Raw genomic sequence first — 17,929 nt, 5'->3', positions numbered from 1 at the left:
GAATAGTCAACTGAGCAACTTTATGAATTATAGAACAGAGGGATTCATTCCAATCATCTATGGGGAGCCCTCACTATTAATCTCTTCTATTATACCCACAGCTTTCTCCTGGTACTCATCCCAATGGGCCAAAGAAAAATTATATCTAAGCAGACCTCTCCTCAACTTCTACTATCAAATTTCTACCAAATCGACATAATATAGGATAGTGATCACTTCCTAGTGCATATCTGTCCATAACATCCCATTCCCCAACCCTAGCTAAGTTTGAGGAAGTGATAGATAAGTCTAAGTGACTACAAGTATTCTTTACAATATTAAATCTTGTAGGCCTTCCGTCATTTAGCAGTACCATGTTGTATTTATCTAGAAACTCCTCTATTACCGCTCCATTACTATCTTTACTTTCATTACCCCATATAGGATTATGGGCATTGAAATCTCCAACCCAGATTACTGGGGATCTTACCTTATTCATAATTTCATCCAAATCTGATAACATTATATTATCTGGATTATAAAAGTTAATCGAAGTTATTTGACCACGAGAGCTCCAAACCTCCACAGCCAGATTTTCAAGGTTAGATTTCAAATCAAGTCTTCTAAACTGGAGCCCTGTTCTTATGAAAATTGCACACTCTCCACCAGATTTACCCGTTCTGTCAGCTCTCAAACTATCATATCCAGGGATCACAAAATCTATATGAGGCTTTAACCATGTCTCCTGTACACAGATCAAATCAGGCTTGTCCTTAAAAGTTCCAACAAATCTTTTTAATTCTTGACCATTTGCAGGTAAACTTCTTGCATTCCATTGTAATATTAAAAACATCCAAATACTAATTATTGGCCTCTTCATCCACATAAAGCTCCTTCGTACTCTCTGATCCCGACAACTGGGAAGTATTCAGTGATTGTTTGTCTGTCATATACTCATGTAATTTTTCTGGCGAAATCTGTTTATTATCAAGGAATCTCTCTGCAGCTCCAACAACTACTTTTATCATATCCGACCTCTTGGCTGTAGTTTTAGCCTCGACCAGTACATCAACAACAAACGCCAAAAAGAGACTCTTTAGTCATCAACAACATGCCTGAAGGAACCATAGTTGGAGAACTCGGAATGAACTGACTCCCCATCGTTCCAATCTTTTCTTTACTTATCCTTTGCTCTCTATCAACTTTCTTTACTGCCTCAGCAGATGATATTTTTTGTTGGATACTAACATCCTGAATCTGCTTTGCCTTACTAAAATACTCACATCCTCTGAATGCCTCTATATGGTCCCCTCCACAGTTACTGCATTTAGGCACCGCTGCCTTACATGCTTTAATATTATGATCCTCTCCACATTTCATACATCTTCTTTTACCTCAACATGAACCAGCAACATGTCCAGATCTCTGGCAATTATAAAAGCACAAGGGAGGTCTAATGTATTCTCTAACTTGATATGACATGCACCCAAGATAGACTCTAGTTGGACAAACATCACCTGCAAAAACCAGAAGAAGAGGAGAATCCCAATCACCGCCTTCTCTCGAGTTTAATTGTTTGACTTCAATCACTCGACCACCTTTAATATTGTCCAAAATTTCCTTTTCAGTCATGCCAGACGGAATACCATACATTATCCCCCAACTCCCTTCCTTTCTTTCGGAGTAATACACTCCACTTTCACAACCAATTTTCCCACCAGTTTAGCACTGTTATATTGGTCAATATCTTTGCAACCAATTTTCAGCAATCCATTAGACAAAATCTTGGCCTGGAATCCTTTACCTATTTGGTTCTCTAATGCTGCTGCCACTTTCAAAGGATTAAGGGCTCTAAATCCTCCTTCCCCTCCCTTCTGACCTTTAATTTTATACAGAACTATAAATTCCTCCAATTCACCCATTTTCCTCAATTTGTTGTCCCCCATTACTTCAGGTCTTTCACTTGATGCACCCCTTTTTTTGCTACCCTTACTTCTGGAGTATTCCACAGTCTCCCGCCCTCCTCCTTCAATCTCAACCCCCCCTCTCCCTTTTGCAGCCATAGGCTTCAAACTAACTCTTTCCAAACTACTCGGCTGAATCTGAGTAAGATATTTCCAACTCCTTTGCAATCAGGGACCTCACTCCCATCCAACAGCTCTCAGCCAGCCAGCCCAGCTGATGTCCTTTTCACCACTCGTCTATCATCTTTGTCATTGTTCATTGGCTAAATATTAGCACATTACCCACGTGATGTAACTGGCTTAATTACATAGCCTATTAACTAATGTATCACTATCTAAGGAATTTCTTTATATTCAATGGTTCAATGGTTCAATTTAACATCAGACAATACTAAAGAAGGCAAATGCAATGTTGGCCTATAATATTGGAATATAAAAACAAGGAGATAATGCTGAGCCTTTATAAGACACTAGTCAGGCCGCACTTGGAGTATTGTCAACAGTTTTGGGCCCCTTATCTCAGAAAGGATGTATTATTATTCGAGAGAGTCCAGAGGAGGTTCACGAGGATGATTCCAAGAATGAAGGGGTTGACATATGTGGAGCATTTGGCAGCTTTTGGCCCGTACTGACTAGAATTTAGAAGAATGCGGAGAGATCTCATTGAAACCTACCGAATGTTGAAAGGACTAGATAGGGTGGATGTGGAGAGGCTGTTTCCTGTGGTGGAAGTATCCAGAACTAGAGAGCACAGCCTCAAAACTGAGGGGCCACCCTTCAGAACAGAGGTAAGGAGGAATTCCTTTTTAGCCAGAGAATGGTGAATCTGTGGAATGCTCTGCCACAGACTGTGGTGGAGGCCAAGTCCATGGGTGATATTTGAGGTGGAAATTGATAGTTTCCTGATCGGTGGGAGCATCAAATGATATGGTGAGAAGGCAGGTGTATGGAGTTCAGTGGGATTCAGGATCAGCCATGATAGAATGGTGGAGCAGACTCGATGGACTGAATGGCCTAATTCTGCTCCTGTGTCTTATGGTCTTATTATATACAACCTGAAATCCTTACTCTTTGCAGACATGCATGAAATAGAGGGGAAAAGAAACAAAAATTAATGACAGGAAAATGTTAGATCCCCAAAGTCCCCAGTCCCCCCCCATGCAAAAACAACAACAAAAGCATCAACCCTCACCTCCTCCTCCCCAACTTACTCCAGCAAAGAGCATCAAAACCCCCCACCACCACCGCCCACCACGCAAGCGATAGCAAGGGCCCTAGAGACCATGTTCCAGAGTCCATCAAAAACTACTGTCCATCCCTACACTTCGATACCTCGCACAAGCTCTTTCTCTCTCACTAGCGAGGGAGAGAGCGAGATCGCTCCTGCCGCAGCGGGAGGAGAGAGCGACAGCTCGCTGTTTCGATGTTACAATCTGTCACGTTTAAAAGGGTTAGATTTTGCAGAAGTGGCATCTTTATTCTTTCATTTCAGCATTAATTCCACCCTCAGCGTCCTTTCTCAGCTCCTTACTCAGTTTGCTTCGCATTTGTATGTTTGTCCGTATTCTAAAATAAACTGAAATCTTGGAATTAAGACTGCTTGTCATTTTTGACTCCAAGGAGAACCCTAACGATCAGAAATTAAACAGAGTTTCCTCTCCGCAGAAGCTGCTGCCTGATCCGTTCATTTCCTCCGGCTTTTCGTGTGCTGCTCCAGATTCCAGCATCTACGGTCCCTTGTCTCCTACCGAACACAGAGCCAATTGATATGGAGTCCTCTGCTGCCATCTCTTGGCAGAATCAGAAACAGGTAAATATTAGCTTTGTGGGTCGCACATACACACATCAAAACGCACAGTGAAATGTGTCATTTGCACCAATGACCAACACAGTCTGAGGATGTTCTGGGAGCAGCCCGCAAGTGTCGCCATGCCTCCAGCGGCAACATAGTTTGCCCATAACCCGTAAGTCGAAGAAACCACGGTGTCAAAGGAAACCGACGCTGTCACGGGGAGAACGTACGATCTCCTTACAGGCAGCAGCAGGAGTTGAACCTGGGTCACTGGCACTGTAAAGTTTTATGCTAACCGCAGGGCTGCTGTGCCGCGAGTTCTCACAGCAAGTGTCAGCTTATCATCACTGACACGGCAGGAGATTTCCGCAGGTCGGGCAGCATCTACGGAGGTATTTCGGGCTGAGGCCCTTCGTCGGGCACGTGGCCAAGTGGTTAAGGCGTTTGTCTAGTGATCTCAAAGTCGCTAGTTCGAGCCTCAGCTGTGGCAGCATGTTTGTGTCCTTGAGCAAGGCACTTAACCACACGTTGCTCTAGTGTCTGTGCGAGGAGTAGCACCCCACACAGACTTCCAATCTGCGCCTTGTAAGGCATGAAAATGCCCGACGCAGGCTTCTCATGGGCTGAGTCGATGTTCCCCTCCCTCCCCCACCTTGTCAGGACTGGAAAGGATCCTGGCCCGAAATGCCTGCTGTTTATTCCCCTCCAAAGGTGCTGCCTGACCTGCTGAGTTTGCCCAGCATTTTGTGAGGTTTCCAGCACCCACAGAATCTGAGCTCTTTATGTTGTGAGGTTTGTTGATTTGTGGCAAATAGATGGAAATGTAGATAGACAGACAGATAAAGCATGCAAATGAGGAATAGCAAGGTACTTTTCATCAGTCAGAGAGCATTCAGAAATCTGATGGTGGAGTTGAAGAAGGTATTTCTACTACTGAACCCCATCTCTGTCCTTTCACACTCTCCCTCCTTGTCCTCGTAAACTATTGCCAGTCCCTGCCTCAATGACAACCATCCAATGGCACTTACACCCATTGCGCTGAATTGCTTTGAGAGGCTGGTGATGAAACATATCAACTCCCCCCTGAGAAATGAATCGGATCCACTCCAATCTGCCCACCGGCACAACAGGTCTGCAAGACCATAAGACATAGGAGCAGAATTAGGCCATTCAGCCAATCGAGTCTGCTCTGCCATTCCATCATGGCTGATCCTGGATCTCAATGAACCCCATACACCTGCCTTAGCCTTTGATGCCCTGAAAGTTGAAACAATCAACTTCCGCCTTAAGTATACCCACAGACTTGGCCTCCACCGCAGTCTGCGGCAGAACATTCCACAGGTGTTCTTGAACATTCTCTGGCTGCAAAAATTTCTCCTTACTTCTGTTCTAAGAGGTCTCCCCTCAATGTTGAGGTAGTGTCCTCTAGTTCTGGATAACCCCACTATAGGAAACATCCTCTCCACATTCACCTTATCTAGTCTTTTCAACATTCGATAGGTTTCAATGAGATCCCCATGCATTAGGGTCTAAATTCCAGTGAGTATAGGCCCAGAGCTGCCAAATACTGCTCATATGTTAACCCTTTCATTCCCAGAATCTTCCTCGTGAACCTCCTCTGAACTCTCTCCAATGACAACACAACCTTTCTGAGATATGGGGCCCAAAACTGTTGACAATATTCCAAGTCTGGCCTGACTAGTGTCTTATAAGGGCTCAGCATTATCTCCTTGCTTTTATATTCTATTCACCTTGAAATAATTACCAACCTTGCATTGTCCTTCTTTACGACAAACTCACCTGTAAATTAAACCTCTGGGAGTCTTGCACGAGGACTCTCAAGTCCTTCTGCATCTCTGATGTTTGAACCTTCTCCCCATTTAGATAACAGGCTGCACTTTTGTTTCTTTTACCAAAACCCGTTATCATACATTTCCCAACACTGTATTCCATCTGCCATTTTTTTGCCCATTCTTCCAATTTGTCTAAATCCTGCTGCAATCACATTGCCTCCTCAGGACTATGTACCCCTCCATCTATCTTTGTATCATCTGCAATCTTTCCCACAAAGCCATCAATTCTATTATCCAAATCATCGACAAACAATGTGAAAAGTAGCTGTCCCAATACCGACCACTGAGGAACACCACTAGTCACTGGCAGCCAACCAGAAAAGGCCCCTTTATTCCCACTTGCTGCCTCCTGCCTGTCAGCCATTCTTCTATCCATGCCAGTATCTTTCCTGCAATGCCATAGGATTTTACCTTGTTAGGCAGCCTCATGTGTGGCACCTTATCAAATGCCTTCTGAAAATCCAAGTAAATGACATCCACTGCCTCTCCTTTGTCCACCCTGCTTGTTACTTCCTCAAAGAACTGTAACAGATTTGTCAGGCAAGAACTCCCTTTAAAAAACCATGCTGACTTTGACTTATTTTATCATTAGTCTCCAAGTACCCCAAAACCACATCCCATGGTGGGGGACAAGAGGGCACAGCCTCGTGACGGAGGGGCATCCATTTAAAACAGAGATGTGGAACAACTTCTTTAGTCAGAGTTCAGTGAGTTGTGGAATTCATTACCACAGGCAACTGCGGAGGCCAGGTCATTGGGTATATTTAAGGCAGAGCTCGATAGGTTCTTGATTAGACATAGGTTCTTGAAAGGATCAGCCATGATTGAATGGCAGAGCAGGCTCGATAGGCCAAATGGCCTAATTCTGTTCCTATGTCTTATGGCCTTAATACACTCCAACTTTCGAAAACACTGAGGTTAGGCTAATTGGCCTATAATTTCCTTTCTTTTGCCTTCCTCACTTCTTAGAGGGTGGAGTGACATTTGCAATCTTTCAGTCCTCCGTGAACATGCCAGAATTAAGTAATTCTTGAAAGATCATAACCAATGCATCTGTTATCTCTCCAGCAACCTCTCAATGTACTCTGGGATGTAGTCCATCTGGTCCAGATGACTTATCCACCTTAAGACCTTTAAGTTTGCCCAGCACTTTTTCCTTTGTATTAGCAATGGCACTCACTGCTGCTCCCTGACACTCGTGGACCTCTAGCACACTGATAGTGTCTTCCACAGTGAAAACTGATGCAGAGTACCCATTAAGTTCATCTGCCATTTCTTTGTCCCCCATTACTATCTCACCAGCATCATTTTCTGATGGTTCAATATCAACTCTCACCAACTTTTTACTTACGTAAATGAAAAAGCTTTTGGTATCCTGCTTTATATTATTGGCCAGTTTCCCTTCATATTTTACCTTTTTCCTTCCTTATAACTTTTAGTTGCCTTTTGTTGGGTTTTAAAAGCTTCCCAATCATCTAACTTCTCATTCACTTTTTCTACCTTATACGCCCTTTCCTTGGCTTTTATGCAGTCCCTACCTTCCCTTGTCAGCCATGGATACCTACCTCTGCCATTTGAGAACTTCTTCCTCTGAGGGACATATCTATCCTGCGCCTTATGAACTATTCCCAGAAACTTCAGCCATCTCTGCGCTGTGCCACCAATGTCCTCCTCCAATCCACCTGGGCAAGGTCCTCTCTCATGCCTCTCTAATTCCCTTTATTCCATTGTGACTTATGCTTCTCCCTCTCAAATAGCAGTATGAATTCAATGATATTATGATGACTGCTTCCTAAGGGTTCCTTCATATTAAGCTCCCTAATAACATCTGGGTTATTACACAACATCCAATCCTTTTCAAGTAGTTTCAAGCACTAGCTGCTCTAATAATCCATTTTGTGGGCATTCAACAAATTCCCTCTCTTGCAATCCAACACCATCCTGATTTTCCCAATCCCCTTTCATATTGACGTCTCCCATTACAATTGTGTCATTACCCTTTTCCAGTTCCCTTTGCAATCTCAACCCCACATCTTGTCTACTATTTAAAGGCCTATATATGATTCCTATAATGGTTTTTTCATCTTTGCTGTTTCTCAGCTGTACCCACAAAGATTCAACATTCTCTGACCCTATGTCACCTTTTTCTAAAGATGTAATCCCATCTCTTACCAACAGAGCCACACCATTGCCTCTGCCTTCCTGACTATCCTTTCACTATAACATATATACTTTGATGTTAAACTATGACCTTCTTTCAGCCACGGTTCAATGATGCCCATAACATCATACTGACCAATCTCTAATTGTGCCATGAGTTCGTCCACCTTTTTCTGAATGCTACGCACATTTGAATACAGCACCTTCCGTCCTGTATTCTTTGCTCTTTTGAATTTTGTTTGTGGTACAATTTAACTCTTTGCTCTGTCTGCAGCTGTACCCAATCACTGTCCTTCCTTACATTCATGTTACATATATCATCTAGCAGATGCCATCTGATTGGCTCTTCACTCAACCCTGGAACATCTGGTCAGCAAAGATGCATACATCAGAATGCTCTTTATCAACAACAGCTCTGCATTCACTACTATCATCCCCTCAAAATTAATCAATAAGCTCCAAGACCTTGGTCTCAATAACGCCTTATGCAACTGGATTCTCGATTTCTGCACTTGCAGACCCCAGTCAGTTCCATGGTCTCCATCACACAGGGGCACCACAAGGCTGTGTGCTTAGCCCCCTGCTCTACTTGCTTTACACTGATGACAGTGTGGCTAAGCACAGCGCCAATGCCGTATTTCAGTTGGCTGGTGACAACGCTGTTGGCCGAATCAAAGGTGGTGACAAATCAGCACACAGGAAGGAAATTGAAAATCTGTCTGAGTGGTGCTTCAGCAACCACATCTCATTCATACTCAGTGCCAGCAAAACCAAGGAGCTGATTATTTACTTCAGGAGGAGGAAACTGAACGTCCTTGAGCCAAACCCCATCAGGAAATCAAAGGTGTAGAGGGTGAACTTTAAATTCCTTGGTGTTCTCATTTCAGTGAACCTGTGCTGGCCTCGGGACATATGTGCAATTATGAAGAAAACATGGCAGTGTCTCTACTTCCTTAGAAGATAGTGAAGATTTGGCATGGCATCTAATATTCTGACAAACTTCTCAAGTGTGGTGGGGAGTATATTGACTGGTTGCATCACAGCCTGGTGTGGAAATATCAATGCCCTTGAATGGAAAATCCTACAAAAAGTAGTGGATATGGCTGGTCCATCCTGGTAATGCCCTCTCCTCCATTTAGAACATCTACACGGAGCACTGTTGCAGGAAAGCAGCATCTGTTACCATGGACCTCCTCCATCCAGGTTATGCTGTCTTCTCACTGTTGCCATCAGAAGGTACAGTGACCTCAGGACACACACCACCAGGTTCAGGAACAGTTATTACCCCTCAACTATCAGGCTCCCGACCAGAAGGGATAACTTCACTCAACTTCACTTGACCCATCACTGAACTGTTCCCACAACCTATAGACTCACTTTCAAGGACTCTTCGTCTAATGTTCTCAATAGTTATTGCTTATTTATTCATTATTATTCTTTCTCTTTTGTATGCACAGTTTTTTTGGCTTTTGCACATTAGTAGTTTGTCTGCCCTGTTGGGTGTGGTTTTTCATTGACTCTATTATGGTTCTTGGATTTACTGAGCATGCCCGCAAGAAAATGAACCGTAGGGTTGTATGTAGTTTCATATATGTACTTTGCTGTGGGCACAAGGCCAAGTGGTTAAGGCATTCGACTAGTGATCTGAAGGTCGTGAGTTCGAACCCCAGCAGCGTGTTGTGTCCTTGAGCAAGGCACTTAACCGCACAGTGCTCTGCGACGACACTGGTGCCAAGCAGTTTCGGCCCTTGCCCTTCCCTTAGACAACATCAGTGTCATGGAGGGGGGAGACTTGCAGCATGGGCAACTGCTGGTCGTCCATACAACCTTGCCCAGTGAAGACATTCCAGGCACAGATCCAAGGTCTCACAAAACTAATGGATACCTTTTTTTAATATGTACTTTGATAATCAATTTACTCAGAACTTTTGAATTTAGAAATTATGTGGATAATCCCCATCCCAAATAATCATCAAGCTCTGTCTAAGTAGTTGAGAAAGAGAGATTGAGATTAGCTTTGTTTGTCACATGCACATCAAAACTTCGGAACCTGCAGCGAATTGTGTCACCTTCTTTAAATCAGTGAGGATTGTGTTGGGGGAAACTTGCAAAAGTTGCCAGGCTTCCAGCACCAACAAAGCTTGCGCACAACTGACTAGCCCTAACCTGTATGGTGCTGGAATATGGGAGGACCACCCCAAGGAAGCCCACGCCATTACGAACGTACAAACTCCTTACAGACAGTGGCAGATCTGAACCCCAGTCAGAGATCACTGGCACTATAAAGCTTTTCACTAACCACTACACTACCGTGCTGCCCCGTGCTGTGTCAATTTGGGGGAAAATTACTCCAAATAGCCCATTGGTATTTAGCCATCCAGTAACAACTGAACCCACAGTGAGTGTGAGTGAGTGGAAAAGGGGGGGGGGGGGGAGTTCTGATTTTCAAACTTTCTCTTCCCCCCCCACCCCCATTGGGGTTCTGCCGAGTTGCATGCTCACTCAAAGGGCAGAAATTTCTCTTTTCACCCTCCTCCCTTGCCTCTTACCCCAATCTCTCATTTCAAATGATGCATGCATGTGACTTTCAGGCTCCCCCCACTGTGCATGCAACACTCGCAGACTATCTCAGGGGCCGGATTAAAGAAATACTGCAGACGCTGGAAATGCGAAATAAAAAGAGGCCATGCTGGGAAAACTCTGCAGGTCGGACAGCTTCTGTGGGGAGCGAATCGGGGCTGACATTTCACGTTGACAACTCCCAATTATAATCAGGAACTGAAGAAGAGAAGTTGCTTTAGGTTTGCAGAGCAGGTTAAATCATTGTGGTCACCAATAACAGAACAAAAAATTGTTTTGTCAATGTTAATAGAACTTCAATCAAAATTTTTAGATTCTAAACTATTCTTGAAACTTGAAGGTTTAGAGAGGGTGCGGAGGAGATTTCCCAGGATGTTGCCTGAATTATAGAGCATATCCTTTGAAGATAGGTTGAATGAATTCGGGGTTTTCCCTTTGAAGAGACTAAGGGTGAGAGGCAACTTCATCAAGGTGTACGAGATGATGAGTGGCATAGATCAAGCAGACAGCCAGAGACTTTTTCCCCCAGGAAGGTAATGGCTAATGCGAGGTGATTGGAGAAAAGTATAGAGGGGATGTCAGAGATATGCTTTTTCACACAGAGAGTCATGAGTGCATGGAATGCCCTGACAGAGGTTGTGGTAGATGCAGATAGATTCGGAACATTTAAGATAATCTTAGGTAGGCAGGTCTATGACAGAAAAAATGGACAGCCATGTGGGAGGGAGTGGTTGGATTGATCTTGGAGTTGGCACAACATTGTGGCCCAGCTGGCCTGTCGTCATCATTATCATCATTATTTACTACGTCATATGACATGGACAATCATGGTCTCATGACCATGGTTGATCTTGGCAATTTGTCTCTCCAGAATTGGTTTAAGACCACAAGATAGAGTAGATTTAGGCCATTTGGCCCATCGAATCTTCTCATGACTGATTCAATTTTCCTCTCCTGTCTTCCCCCCCACCCCCGTGTCCCTTAATGTCCTGACCAATCAAGAATCTATCAGCCTCTACCATAAATATACTACCGACTTGCCCTCGACAATTGCCTGCGGCAAAGAGTTCCACAGATTCACCACTCTCCACTCTAAAAGGACGTCCCTCTATTCTGAGGCTGTGACCCCTGGTCTTAGACTCTCTCATTGTGGGAAACATTCTCTCCACATCCACTTATCGAGGCCTTTTACCATTCGATAGGTTTCAATGAGGTCACCCCCTCATTCTTCTGAATTACAGTGGGTAGATGTCCAGAGCCATCAAACGCTCTTCATATGACAAGCCTTTGAATCTTGGAATCATTTTTGTGATCCTCCTTTAAACCTTTTCCAATGTCAGCACATCCTTTCTTTTTTCCTTTTCAAAACGTTTTATTATTATCCAAAATTAACATGAGTACATCGAAGTAAGCAACATTTACAATGTCTCAAGAAAAAGAACATTATTTTAAAGATTGAAAAAATTTTGGTGATTAAAAAACCCTACTAAGCTAGAAAAGTGGGGGAAAAAACCATTAGGTCTTCAACCCCAGAGTGATATGTCATACAAAAAGCTTCTAAAGATAAACATCAAACCACCAGCAAAAAAAAGTACCAAAAATTTACAATTAGATCATGGAGGAAATCTATCTATTAACTCAAATGATAATAATGAGCAAATGAACCCCATTTTTCTCAAAATCAAACATAAGTTCAAAGGTTCATTCCTTTCTTAGAAAAGGGGCCTAAAACTGCTCACAATCCTTCAAGTGAGGTCTCACCAGTGCCTTTTAAAACTTCAGCATTACATCCTTGCTTTTGTATTCAAGTCCTCTCAAAATGAATGCTAACACTGCATTTGCCTCCATCACAACTCAATCCACCTGCAACTTAACCTTTAGGGAATCCTTCACAAGGACTCCCAAGTACCATAGCACCTCAGATTTCTTAATTTTCCCTCCATTTAGATAACAGTCTACAGTTTTATTTCTTCTACCAAAGTGCATGATTGTACACTTTCTGACACTGTATTCCATCTGCACCCTCTTTCTAATCTGTTTAAGGCCTTCTATAGCCTCTCTACTTCCTCAAAACTATCTTCCCCTGCACCTACCGTCTACAAACTTGGCCACAAAGACATCAATTCTGTCAAATCATCAACGTATAACATAAAAAGTAGTGGTCCTAACACAGACTCCTGTGGAAAATCACCAGACTAGACACCAGCAGCCAACCATTGCCTACTTCAGGTCAGTGTTTTTACAAAGCCGGGTGACCCCAGCCATTATCAATACACTTCAGAGAGTGTCTGATGGCATCAGTGATCGCATAACCTGGACTTGTGATATGACCATCCACCACCTGTTCCCATGGCTTCACGTGATCCTGATTGGGGTGGAAGGACGGTGCCAAGAGGTTGCTACATCTTGCCCAAGGGTGACCTGCAGGCTAGCGGAGGGAAGGAATGCCTTACACCCCCTTTGGTAGAGACGTACCTCCACCCCGTCACCCGGAATGGCCTGTACTGTGCTGTGGCGTTCCATGGTCTATGTTTTATAAATCCAAGCCAGCAAGTGCTAAACATATTCAGTTGGTCAGGCAACTTCTGTGGAGAGAGATGAAGAATCTTTAACCAGAATTGTCAATTAACTACCTCAATAACTTATCCTCATAGCAGCCCTTTCCTCATGCTTTCACAGGTATGCATACAATGACAGAGGCATAGTTATACAGGACAAGCCCAGCTCATTGGTGTCAAACAAATGTCTCTCTAAACTACACACACAAAATACTGGAGGAACTCAGAAGGTCAGGCAGCATTTATGTAAATGAATAAACAGTCAGTGTTTTGGGCTGAGACCCTTCTTCAGGGCTGGAAAGGAAGGGGGAAGACAATTGCCAGAATAAAAAGGTTGGGGGGGAGGGGAAGGAGGATAGCTAGAAGGTGATAGGTGACAGGTGGCAAAGGTCAAGGGCTGGAGAGGAAGGAATCTGATAGGCAAGGGGAGTGGACCATAGGAGAAAGGAAAGGAGAAGGGGCGCCTGGGGGAGGTGATAGACAGCTGAGAGAGGTAAGAGGCTGGAATGGGGAACAGAAGAGGGGGAAGGGAGAGAATTTTTTTACTGGAAGGAGAAATCGATGTCCGTGCCATCGGGTTGGGAGGCTACTCAGACGGAATATAAGGTGTTGCTCCTCCACCCTGGCACAAGAGGAGACCATGGACTGACATATCGGGACAGGAATGGGAATTAAATTGTTTGGCCTTAGGGAAATTTCGCTGTTGGCGGATGGCGCGGAGGTGTTTGAAGCTAAGCTAACCTCCTCTCCCTGCATTGTCCCTGTGCACCCCGCCCCTTTCTAACACTAATTTCTTTTCCCTCTCTCAACAAGTGAGGTCAGCAGATGAAGAAAGGAAAGGTTGTAGCATAACTAGCTGATAAGAATCTTCTTTGATTTATCCTCGCGTCTCATTGACGCCTCGGGTCTCGGCCCGAAACGTCGACTGCACTCTTTGCCAAGCCTGCTGAATTCCTTCAGCATTTTGTGTGTTGTTGGGCGGCGACCTTGCCGTTACTTCAGCATTTACGAGGCCGAATTGCTAGCTCGACGCTCAACCCAGCACGGATAGAAAGCGTGCAAGTTGCCGGCCACATTCGGACCCGGGGCCGTTTGCATCGAATTTCGGCGCGGATGCCACTACACTACTGGCCGGCTTAGATGGCATTCGTGGTCAGCATTAACCAGGTGGGCCGAACAGCCTGTTTCCTTGCTGTGCGATTCAGTGACTATCAAACTACGCCGCCGACCCCAAACAACTTAACCCTTACAGCAAACCTTTCCTCGGCCTACCAGCGGAATTTATTGCTGTTTTTTTAAAAATCTTGACTGGGAACTTGTGAAAGAATTGAGCAGAAAGAGTTTCCTTCCTCCTTCTGCCCAGAGATGTTTGGGCGGTTCCGATCTGACCGAAGCCCGGGGTAAGTGCCGGACGATCCTGGGCCCAGCCCTCTCCTTGAGCAGGGAACGTCCGCGCACCCTGATCATGCTGAAGGTCTGGACTTTGAGATTGTGAAAGCACTGATTGCTTTAGTTTTGATTTGATTTGATGTGATTTATGGTTCTTATCTCTCCTGTCTGTCACAGAGGTGTCAAAGGGCGACGAGGCTCTTCAGCTGGGGTAACTCGCTTTGCACCTGGGCTGCTCCTTACACCGGCCGGGTTGAGGACGACAGGACGGGTGCTTCGTACCCTGGCTGGGAGTGCTGGGGACCGGGGCTCGGAGCAGAGGGAGACCGCGGGAGAGAGTCTTCACCCAGGTCACCCTGGTAACCCCGGGTCGGCGGAGGTGGGGTGGGGGCGGTGCGGCCGAAGAGGAGGAACCGGCCAGAGATTCGGAGCCAGGGGAGCAGGTGTGTCATCTACTTTACACACTCCTTCCTCACACCTGCTGCATGTTTACACACTGCTGTGTTTTTACACACACCTCCTCACACGGATCACGTCCTTACACACTTCTTCTCACACCTGCTCAGCATTTAGGCTGTCTCACACCTGCTGTGTGCTTTCATACTTATACCTGCTGTGTGCCTGCACACTACCTCACACTCACTGTGTGCTTACACACCCCTCCTCACGTACCACACGCTTCCATGCTCCCCCTGGTGCCTGTTCTGAATTTAGACACTGTCTCACACCTGTTGTGTGCGTACATTCTTCATGCTTGCAGCGTTTTTACACACTTCTCACCCCTGATGTGTGTAATTCCTCTCTCCTCCTTACACTTGTGTGCTTCACACTCCTCCTTTTATAAACCTACACATTTCACACACCTTCTCTGTGTTTACACACCGTCTCACATCTATTGTGCACGTGCACACCCCTCCTCCTCATACCTGTTGTGTTCTGCTTCTCCCCAGGACCCTGGCAGGGGGCGGTGACGAGGATGCGGACCCCCAGCCTGACCGAGACTCTCTGTGTGTTCCAGTGGGTCTTGACCTTCCTGGCGATGGGTGAGATGCTGCCGTTCTCCGAGGCTCGCCTCCTCATACTTGGTTACAAAGTTCTGCCCGATTGGTGCCCAGTAATTCTCCCAACAACCCCCATCCCCATCCTCGGGTATCGAACAATGTACCAGGGTGTGGTGGTGGGGGGGTGGGTGGGTTCACAGCCTGAAAGTTCCAGCGATAACCTCCTGCCTCATGGGAGCTGTGAGAAGATGGTGTGGTTCGGGTGGTGGGGATCTTCCTGAGGCAGTGCCTCCTGTAGATACGACCGATGGTGGGGAGGGGTGTGTCCGTGATCTGTTCGGCTGAGTTCAACACTCTGTTGGCTGGTTTCTCTCCGGGATGGTAACAGGATTTTCTGTCTGCCTCTAGGTGTCTTTTTCACCCTTCTGACTGTGTACTTGCTCTTCACACCTCTCTGGCCAGTGTCTGCCCTGTACCTTGCCTGGTTGGCCATGGATAGAAACACCCCCGAACGAGGTAAGAGTGAAGGTCCTCTGCCGATCCCATCCCGTGGGGGTGAGTTCTAGTGGGCTGCACAGCCAGCTTTAATGGCCACTCACACTCGAGAGTGGGGACACCAGAGCTGCCAAAAAGATGAGGCAAAGAGGCCCAGATCACTACAGTGCCAAAACAGGCCATTTGGCTGGCCCACCTAGCACTTTATTCTCTTATTGATATCTTTCCTGTCGGTAGTTGACCAGAACTGCACTCAATACTCCAAATCTGGCCTCAGCAACGTCTTATACAACTTCACTATCGCATTCCAACTCCTGTACTCAACACTCTATGAAGACCAATGTGCCTAAAGCTTTAGAGCACAGAACAGTACGGCACAGGACAGACCATTCAGCCCATAATATTGTACCAAACCAACTATAAAGCAAATCAAAAACAGCCAAACTGTAATCCCTCCTACTTACACAATGTCCATATCCCACCATCTTCCTCACATCCATGTGCCTATCCAAATGTCTCTTAAAAGCCTCTAATGTATTTGCCCCTACCACCATACTGGGCAGCACATTCCAGGCAAACACCACTCTCTGAGTAAAAAACTTACCCCTCACATCCCTTACAAACCTACCCCCTCTCACCTTTAATGCATGCCCTCTGGTATTAGACATTTCAACAATGGGAAACAGATTACTCTACTCTACTCTACTCTATCTACTCCTCTCATAATCTTATAAAGCTGTATCAGATCTCCACTCAGCCTTTCCAGAGGAAACCAACCAAGTTTATCCAGCCTCTCATGATAGCAACATGCCCTCTAAACCAGGCAGCTTCCTGGTAAACCTCTTCTGCACCCTCTCCAAAGCCTCAATATCCTTCCTATAGTGAGGCCACTAGAACTGTCTGCCATGTGGCCTAACCAGAGTTTTATAAAGTCGCAACATAAACCTTTATGACCCTATCTACTTGCCACACTACTTTCAAGGAATTATGGACATATTCTCAGATCTCTCTGTTCTACCACACTCTTCAGTGCCCTTGCCACCATGTAAGACCTACCCTGGCTGGTCCTCCCAAAGTGCAACACCTCACAATTGTCTGCATTAAATTCCATTTGCCAATTTTCAGCCCATTTTCTAGCTGGTCCAGATCCCACTACAAGCTTTGATTCCCTTCCTTGCTGTCCGCTACGTGCCCAATTTTGGTGTCAGATGCTGATTCAGTGAATCACATTATCATCCAGATCATTAATATACGAGATCAAAGTCAAGTGTATGATCTAATTTACAGATACTCATTTGCACAGCTGCAATGAAAAACTGACTCGTGGCAGCAACAAAGTTCAAAGGAAATTTCAAAATAAATTTAGTATCTAAGTATGTATACATTACCATATACAACCCTGAGATTTATCTTCTTGTGGGCATACTCAGTAAATCTATAGAATAATAACCACTGCAGAATCAATGAAAGACCGCCCAACTAGGATGTTTGACCAGAGTGCAGAAGACAACAAACTCACAGTATAAAAAGAAATAATTATAATAAATAAAAAGGCAATAAATTTCGAGAACATGAGATCAAGAGACCTTGAGAGTGAGTCCACAGGTTGTGGGAACAGTTTAATGATGGAGCAAGTGAAGTTGAGTGAAGTTATCCCCTTTGCTTCAAGAGCCTGATGTTTGAGGGGTAATAATTGTTCTTGAATGTGGTGGTGTGAGTCCTGAGGCTCCTGTACCTTCTTCCTGATGGCAGCAGCAAGAAGAGAGCATGCCTAGGGTAGGGGAGTCCCTGATGATGGTGCTACTTTCCTGCGACAGCATTTCATGTAGCTGTGCCCAATTTACCTGGGATGGACTGGACCATATCCACGACTTCTTGTAGAATTTTTCCATATCATATCCATATAACATCATATAAGCAGCATTCACAAGAACAATATAATTTGAACAGACAGTTTTTGCAGGAAAGAACGCAAATAGAACAAGCAAAAGCAGTGTGCTCTGCAGTGCAAAGTGATCAAGGTGGCCATAGTGTTGCTATACTGAGGTAGTGGTTAGGGTCAAGAACAGAATGGTCAACGGGAAGTAGCTGTGGTGTCGAACTTCAGGCTTCTGTACTTCCGGCCTGATGGTAGCTGCGAGGAACACGCAAAATGCTG

General features: G+C 45.0%; 1 protein-coding gene across 1 annotated transcript in view; it reads left to right on the top strand.

Annotated features, from left to right (window-relative positions):
* Positions 1 to 14,228: 14,228 nt before the first annotated feature.
* The window catches only part of LOC140197862 (diacylglycerol O-acyltransferase 2-like), a 27,704-nt gene continuing 24,003 nt past the window's right edge, over positions 14,229 to 17,929 (top strand). Inside the window, exons 1-4 of the mRNA XM_072258385.1 lie at positions 14,229 to 14,286; positions 14,453 to 14,718; positions 15,226 to 15,318; positions 15,685 to 15,792. Of these exons, the coding sequence (XP_072114486.1) occupies positions 14,252 to 14,286; positions 14,453 to 14,718; positions 15,226 to 15,318; positions 15,685 to 15,792 (502 nt within the window). The 5' untranslated portion in view covers positions 14,229 to 14,251. The remainder of the gene's footprint in view (positions 14,287 to 14,452; positions 14,719 to 15,225; positions 15,319 to 15,684; positions 15,793 to 17,929) is intronic.

The sequence above is a fragment of the Mobula birostris genome, chromosome 5 (genome assembly GCF_030028105.1).
Source record: "Mobula birostris isolate sMobBir1 chromosome 5, sMobBir1.hap1, whole genome shotgun sequence".
Classification (NCBI taxonomy): domain Eukaryota; kingdom Metazoa; phylum Chordata; class Chondrichthyes; order Myliobatiformes; family Myliobatidae; genus Mobula; species Mobula birostris.
The sequence above is the reverse complement of the archived record's forward strand: the minus strand, read 5'-3'. Positions and strand labels throughout refer to the sequence as shown.